Genomic DNA, 8,247 nt, shown 5'->3' with positions numbered 1-8,247 from the left:
AAGCCACATCATCTCACAGAAGGATTTATTTCAAACACTCGACTGACGTTATGAAGTGATTATGGAGTAAAAACATGTTATTAAATGTGGTATTTTCACGTGCTTTCAGATGGAGCAGCATTTACTACACAGAGCCGTAGTTCACTGAGAAGCTACGCGAACAACTTTCACTATCGCTGAACGATTTCTTCGATTTCATTATCGCGTGATTAAATCGAGAGATTTACTACTGATCACAGAACCGGCTTTACTGACAAGATGCGCATGATGATCACATGCGATTAATCGTGCAGACTTAATTCTAACCAGCGTTTATTCTTATGGCAGAGTGAATGATTGGTTGTTGAAGATAAATGACGTGGATCTGGCCAATAAGGACAGGAAGCAGGTCATAAAGGTGGTGTTCAGCGGGGGCGGAGTCATCAATATGGTGGTGCGCAGGAGGAAGTCTCTGGGAGGACGGATGGTCACTTCTGTTCATCTGACGCTGACGGGACATAAAGGTCAGATCGTGGGGCTTTGTCTTTCAGGACGTCCAGCAGATCAGCTCTCTTCATCTCTACAGTCTCCCTCTCTGTCTGTCTGTACTTCAGATTGCGGCATTGGGTTGGAGAGTGGCGTGTTTGTGTCGTCTGTTTCTCCAGGCAGTCCAGCGGCCAGAGATGGATCGGTGTGTCCCGGCGATCGGCTTCTCAATGTGAGTCGACTCGTGTGCTTTTCTTTTCTTCAGCACCAGTTCTCCAGGAATCTCTGATTGGCAGATAGTGATGTAATTTATTGCAGACTTAATTCTAACCAGCGTTTATTCTTATGGCAGAGTGAATGATTGGTTGTTGAAGATAAATGACGTGGATCTGGCCAATAAGGACAGGAAGCAGGTCATAAAGGTGGTGTTCAGCGGGGGCGGAGTCATCAATATGGTGGTGCGCAGGAGGAAGTCTCTGGGAGGACGGATGGTCACTTCTGTTCATCTGACGCTGACGGGACATAAAGGTCAGATCGTGGGGCTTTGTCTTTCAGGACGTCCAGCAGATCGGCTCTCTTCATCTCTACAGTCTCTCTCTCTGTCTGTCTGTACTTCAGATTGCGGCATTGGGTTGGAGAGTGGCGTGTTTGTGTCGTCTGTTTCTCCAGGCAGTCCAGCGGCCAGAGATGGATCGGTGTGTCCCGGCGATCGGCTTCTCAATGTGAGTCTACTCGTGTGCTTTTCTTTTCTTCAGCACCAGTTCTCCAGGAATCTCTGATTGGCAGATAGTGATGTAATTGATTTAATCCCTACACTGTCACACTGCTTGAGGAAAATTACTTTTTTTCTTTTTTTTCTCTCTAAACTTACATTTTTTTTTTGTTTATAAATAATAACTTATTGTGAATAGTTTTATCAGGGATGTGATTTTCTTTTTCAGTGCTTGTACATATTATTATTATTTTTTTAACCTAAAGTATGACCCACTTGAATTGCATAAATCTGAGGAAAAAACGGCTGCATTTTCATTTTCAGTTTATTTAAACAAACATATTAAATTTTTCCAAACAATTTGAAATGAGAATGATTTATAAATCTGTTTATAAATAAAGCTTTAATGTCTCCCAGCAGTTTTCTGCCAAAATAAAGGCTCTATGCTTTAACACTTGAAAGTAAAGAAATTAAGCCATAAATAGTAGGATTTTAATTTTACTATTGTTCAAAAACTTTTTTTATTTTTACAAAACAACTGCATTGCAATAGTAATATGCTTTTATTGATATGATTAATTTATATAACTTAAATAACAATATTATTTTTTAATAAATAATAATAATAATACTCATTTTTATATTATATTATATTGTATTTTTTTATAATTTAAATATGATACTTTGCATAATAATAATAATATTATGATGATGATTATTATTAATATTATTGTTAACCCTCATAATAATAATAATAATAATAATAATAATTGTTATTATTGTTATGAGTTAAAGCATGTTCTCCTTATTTTTGTCATTTTGATCACATGCCTGCTTTATATTTGCCATTATTTTTCATGGCAGTGCTTCATAGGATGTTCAATCATTGAAGAATTTAAGTACACAATCTTTTTATATACAGAAACAATTAAAGTACAAAACCTTCTTCCTTTTATTCATTTCATATACTTTTTTCCTTCATATCATAATTTGTAATGTTCATGTCAGAGCTAAATGTTTGGTTCAGGGCTTAAAGTTTTGAAATGCCTATAGAGAACAGGTATGAGAAAAGTGCATCCAGATCCCAAGCTGCTGAAAAAGTGGGCGGTACTCCTACAATGGGAAGCTCTGACTGGTCGATCGAGCAGAGGTTGATTTGCATGTATATTGGCTGATTAGAATAAATGCAGGCAATACAGAATGAGATCTCTGAGGTAAATGAATATGTCATGCTGTATTTAAAGACCGTTTAATTTTCTCTGACAGATAAACGGGATTTCGCTGGATAACAAATCCGTGAGCGAATGTGAGAATCTCCTGCGGAGCTGCAGAGACTCGGTTTCTCTTTCCCTCCTGAAGGTGAAACATTATTGATTGTCTATTTCCTTTTTAATGAGAGGAATTCAATCAGCTTACTAGTGGTTCAACGGATCACAAATCTCACGGTTCGGATCATATTACGGTTTTTGAGCCACGGATCAGCAAGAAAATAAAAATAAATGTCAATGTAACTTTGCTTTCCATAAGTACTTCTACGATACCACAGCAAACACTCTTAGCCTAAGAAAGTTCAAACATTATTAAAGAGACAAGTGAACAGCCAGTAAAAATAAGAACAAATACACAAATTACAAGCATAGATAAATACAAAAGAACAATGTTACAAATAAAATAAGGTCGGTAGTATTCAGGTACGGAAATGTAATAATTAAGTTTAAAATAACACTGCATGGTGTTCAGTCTATAAATAAAAAAATAATTCATCTTTGTCAAAAACGTGTTTTGTTGTTTGATGGGCATAATGACAGCAGCAGGTATTATTAGGCTGCTGCCCCTTTAAGACCTGATGCACGGATCCAATATAATGATACACATCCGATTTCTTTCTCAGCTGTTCTAGTTCACTTAAGACATAACTGACTGCTTTTACCAGAATGATTGTCGAGATCGGTGTTTTGTCATGATTTTATGTGTATATGCGTTTGTTCAAAGGCATGGAGTGAATGAGATACAAAAGAGGGTTCAGTTCGGTGTTCGCAGTCAAACGAATCGAAAAATTATTCAGCATCAATTCTGAGATTTTCATCGTAATCGCGATTCTTTCTCGAGTCGATTCTGAGCTTAGTTTTGAACAGCAGATGGCGCTGCGTGCTTTAGAAACAGCCGTACTCTGCTTGTCTCCAAATCCTTACACACATTTAAACTTAAAATAATCATTCATAAAATTCAAAAAGATTGAAGCGAATTACAAGGGTGTTCACAGTGGGCTGTGTTTACATTAATCTGGCGTCATAAAAGCATTCTGAGCCGAGGTGAAATTACACGACTCGACCGAACGCACAAGCACTCTTCAGCACTTCTTCATGAGCATTTGAGTGTGCGGATAAAAGCTAGATTAGAGCTCCATCTGCTGTTAAAATCTAAGCTCCAGAGAGAATCGTGATGCATTCGGAAGATCTCCGAATCGATTCTGCATCGATTTATCGTCGCAGCCCTATTACGGATCAACTACGATCCGTTCCACTACCACTACAGCTTACTCTGTTATCGTATCCCAGTTTTTCCCACAGAGTCTGTCGGGTCAGAGCATCGCTGAGAGCCAGCGCGACTGTGAACGAAGCTCTAATGGGAAGTCAGCGGATCAGCTGCGGCCCTGCAGGAAGCAGCCCACCCATAAAGACATGTACAGCCCCACGCGTGACGTGGAGAGCGAGCGCGGTCAGCGCGGGACGCTGTATCGCTCAGAGCCGTATCATGAGATCTGCTGCCCGCATCCCACCTCCAAACGACCCCTCACCTTTCACCCCGTTTCCCCCGGCGACTGCATCACCGTGGAGATGAGTCAGGAGAGACGGTGCATCCCGCAGAAGCAAAGCAGCGGCACGTGGCCCAAAATGGTAGCAGTTGCAATGACACCAGCCGACAGCATCCCACCGCTCTCTATTTTTAAGACCCCAAAGAAGCGGAAGTCGATATTCGACGCAGACATGTTCAAGCGGCCGGAGACGTCCTCCAAGCTGGACTACCTCAGTCTGTCCCAGATGCCCAAACATTCCCCGCAGAGCCCAAAATGGTAGCAGTTGCAATGACACCAGCCGACAGCATCCCACCGCTCTCTATTTTTAAGACCCCAAAGAAGCGGAAGTCGATATTCGACGCAGACATGTTCAAGCGGCCGGAGACGTCCTCCAAGCTGGACTACCTCAGTCTGTCCCAGATGCCCAAACATTCCCCGCAGAGCTCCTGGACGGAGGCGGCGCTGCAGATCCCGCCGGACCCGCCCAAACGTAGCGACTCCTTCAAGTTCAAACACAAGCCGCAGGGAAGCTCCGCCTCCGATTCCACCATCACCACCGGATCGCCCCCGGCAACGCCCATTCAGACCACGCCCACAGACAAACCCAGTCCTGATTTTGAAAGCCGAGACCGCAACGGGAACGTGCTTCAGAGACAGGGCTCTGGCGGCGCCGGAGGGTCGTTTGCGGAGGAAGTGTCCGGACAGGGTTCAGATGAACTGGAGGTGAGGAGAGGAAGACCAAACTCTGCACCCGCACAGCGCCGCAACCTCACGCCGCTTAAGATGCCGTTTCCACAGGTACTGCGCCTTAAACACACCTGTAACACTACAGGTTATCAGACTTGCTCGAGTACTGCTCAACTACTAATCAACTAATCGTCCAGAGGAGTTTTTCCTCCTGCTGCCACCATATATAGAGCAAACACACCTGAAGCCATGTAGACAAAGCATCAAATAAATGACAGCCAGAAATATTAGGATTGTAATTTTACTATTGTTCTGTAAAATAACTAATATTATTATTTTTTGCAGTACAACAATATTATTGCAGTAGCAATATATTTCTTTATTGATCTGTTTAATTTTTAGAATCGAAATAATCATTAAAATATTGGTTTGAATAAAATTTGAGAATAATAGTAATAATAATTATTATTATTAGTCACACGTTTTTATTTTATTAGTCTGATTATTTATTGTTAAAATTATAAATATCAATAACAACAACAACAATAATAATAATAGTACTAATTATAATAGTAACTATTATGATTAGTAGTAGTATTATTAAATACGCATTTATTTTTATTGCAATAGTAATATATTTTAATAATAGTATTCTTTATTGATTTGTTTTATTTTTATAATTTCAATATTAATTACAAATATTTTGGATTACAATAATAATAATAATTCTTATTATTATTCAAAATATTCTTATTATTCAAATTATTTGTTATGGATCCTTTTCACAAGACTGTGATGACGCGTTTAACGGTCATCAGCATCATAAATCCTCAAAAGTTTTTTTATATATATATATATTTTTTTATGTATTTACATTTATAACACTATTCTTTGTATTATATTACCTTTGCATCAAATTACATAAAAACAGTTAACGCTAATGTGAGGGTGTTTCTAATGCAGCGTCTATGGGAGTCTCTCTCAATCTTTTTCCTTTTATTGCAAGTCATGAAAACACTATCGTGGAGTTTTTTTCTTTTGCTATTTGAGCAAATGGAAATGCAAACAATATATTTGTGGTACTCTCCAATTCACTGCTCTTCAAGTTAACCCAACTATGACGACTTCCGCTGCTGAGAAACCAGGAAATGTGAAAGAGGTCCATTTAAATGATAAATATCAATAATGAAATAGTTATTTATTATTTAACAAAATATTTTTGATTTTTATATTTATATATTTTTTATTATTTAAAATATTTATTTTATTAGTATTCAAATTATTCCTTATTTCAGTTATTTAAATCAGTAGTTGTTATTATTATTATTATTATTCACATTTAAAAATTTACATAATATATAATATCCAACTGATCTGTGCAACTCCTAACTGATACTGTACCTCTAATTCAGAAGTAGCATTGCAGGTAGTCAACCTGGTTTATAACACTCAATCTGTTTTCCTCTGCTGCAGAGCTTCTCTCATGATGAACAGTCTCCTGAACCTGTGGATCTGGTTCGGTTTTCTCCTTTCCGTTCAAACCGTCACAGCTTCTCGCCTGTACAAGCACGTGAGTTTGACACAATTATGTTAGCTGAAAGAATAGAGTCAAAAATGAAAATGTAGAACACAGAATAGGGATGCACCGAAATGAAAATTCTTGGCCGAAGCCGAACAAAATGAAACACTGGGCCGAAGGCCGAATACCAAACCAAATTTTCCCCATGTATTTTGCCAGTTTTTTTCACCATTGCATAAATAAAAGGCCCACATTTTGCTTTTTACTCTTTTGTCTTGCTTTTCAAAGAAAAAAATAATTACAAAACAATAATTTAAAAATATTTACTTAACACTAAACATTCTAGCAGACATTATACCAACAAAGCAAAATGTAACTTAAAATTAATAAGTTAGTAAAAAAAAATTTTTGGTAATTTTTGAGAACCCCTTCTTGAATCAGGCATGTATTTCTTTTACTGTACAAATAAATACAGCCTTGCTGAGCAGAAGAGACTTCTTTTAAAATATTTCAGATCCCACAGATACAAATCTATTACAGATTTGAACACTGTGTGAATGTTATAATAAATGTATTAATATAGCTGTTGTAATTATTATTATCATTATTGTTGTCTTTTTATTTTACGGAACAACAGTAAAATTACAATACTAAAACATTTATGAATGTTGATGGAGCTTTTATTTTGGTGGAAACCCCCAGGATGACCTCGGTGCTTCTTTTTGTTGACAACAGCAGATTTATAAATGATTCTCATTAAGAATTTGGGAAGAAGCTTGTTGCACGTATCACATTGTCACATCCATGCCTTGTAAAAATTCATAAAAAGGTTACTGAGCAACTGACGAGTAACTTTCAGCGCAGATTTTCCTCGCGCTTTGGACTTTGAACCCTGGTTAACAAGCAGATGGTGCCGCGAGCTCTTGCAGCGCTATTTGAATACATGCAATTCGTGCGTGTATTAGAAAACATAACATTCTGCAGTTTCTTTACTAATCGTTTGAGGCCATTTCGCGATTTCAATCATCATACAGTAACCATCAACAATAACCCCTTCCTCTTCTCATCAAAGACATACGATGCAGCACTAAGCAGTCTCTCGCTGTCGATGCTTGTAATGATTGATGCGTCTTTCTCGGACCGTTTTAAATGCTTCCACACTGCCGGCATGTTTGCTGCATTAGTGCGCACCTCTGTTTGATCGCGTCACGTCATTGTTCGGTACAATTTATTCGTTCTTTTTTTTTTTTTTTTTCTATTCGAACACAGAAAGAGCTTTTTTATTCTATTTTCGGACTAATAATTTCGGTTCCTGAACATTCGGTGCATCCCTAACACAAAAGTAGATGTTCATGCTGTTTTCTATTCAGTGAAATCTATTGATTTCCTCTGTATGACTTTTTAAAACAAATTGAAACAATACATTTATAAATGCAAAGCATTATAAAAGCTGTTTTGCCTGATGCTTCTGTATGTTAAAATTATTGTCTTTCTTTGTGTGATGTCAAAAACATTTATTGGTGTATTTGTGTGTGTCTAGACACCACTCCCAGAACGCTGTCTCCCTACCCTGCTGTGACCGCAGTGATGAGGAACCCAGTGTACACGGCCTGGAGTCACTGCGTCAAAACCACCAACTCTGCTTCAGTTCCAGCACACACATACACTCAAGTCAGGTACACACACTCACACTCACACTCTCACACTCTCACACTCTCACTCACACTCACACTCACACTCACACACCTGTCTGTTCTATGCAGTCCGCAGCACCAGGGCCGATGGAGTGTGGATCTCAACCACAAGCGCTCCGGTGAGCTCTTCGATGGCTCCCGCGGTTCGGTTCAACACAACACCAACTCCCTGCCCTCCAGCGCGAGACAGGGTCTGTACTCGACACGCCACACACACCAGCAGTGCTCTCTCATGCTAAAGTCACTGTTATTTGATGATGTTCTATAGTGAGCATAACATGCACTAATTGCCACTTGTCAACACTAGAGAAACTCCAAGGTGTCCCTGCATTTTTCTGCCACAATACAAGCTCTATGGTTTTAAGTTTGTAAGC

The 8,247-nt window shown here is 38.8% G+C and overlaps 1 protein-coding gene across 1 annotated transcript in view; it reads left to right on the top strand.

Annotated features, from left to right (window-relative positions):
* LOC107748353 (disks large homolog 5-like) overlaps positions 1-8,247 on the top strand; it is a gene marked incomplete at its 5' end in the record, with an annotated part of 26,609 nt that overhangs the window by 4,234 nt on the left and 14,128 nt on the right. The window contains 7 exons of the mRNA XM_016563121.1: positions 328-503; positions 594-697; positions 2,443-2,535; positions 3,735-4,107; positions 4,254-4,771; positions 6,134-6,230; positions 7,720-7,855. Of these exons, the coding sequence (XP_016418607.1) occupies positions 328-503; positions 594-697; positions 2,443-2,535; positions 3,735-4,107; positions 4,254-4,771; positions 6,134-6,230; positions 7,720-7,855 (1,497 nt within the window). The remainder of the gene's footprint in view (positions 1-327; positions 504-593; positions 698-2,442; positions 2,536-3,734; positions 4,108-4,253; positions 4,772-6,133; positions 6,231-7,719; positions 7,856-8,247) is intronic.

The sequence above is a fragment of the Sinocyclocheilus rhinocerous genome, unplaced genomic scaffold (assembly GCF_001515625.1).
Source record: "Sinocyclocheilus rhinocerous isolate Xijiao unplaced genomic scaffold, SAMN03320098_v1.1 scaffold522, whole genome shotgun sequence".
In the NCBI taxonomy this organism is placed as follows: Eukaryota; Metazoa; Chordata; class Actinopteri; order Cypriniformes; family Cyprinidae; genus Sinocyclocheilus; species Sinocyclocheilus rhinocerous.
The sequence above is the reverse complement of the archived record's forward strand: the minus strand, read 5'-3'. Positions and strand labels throughout refer to the sequence as shown.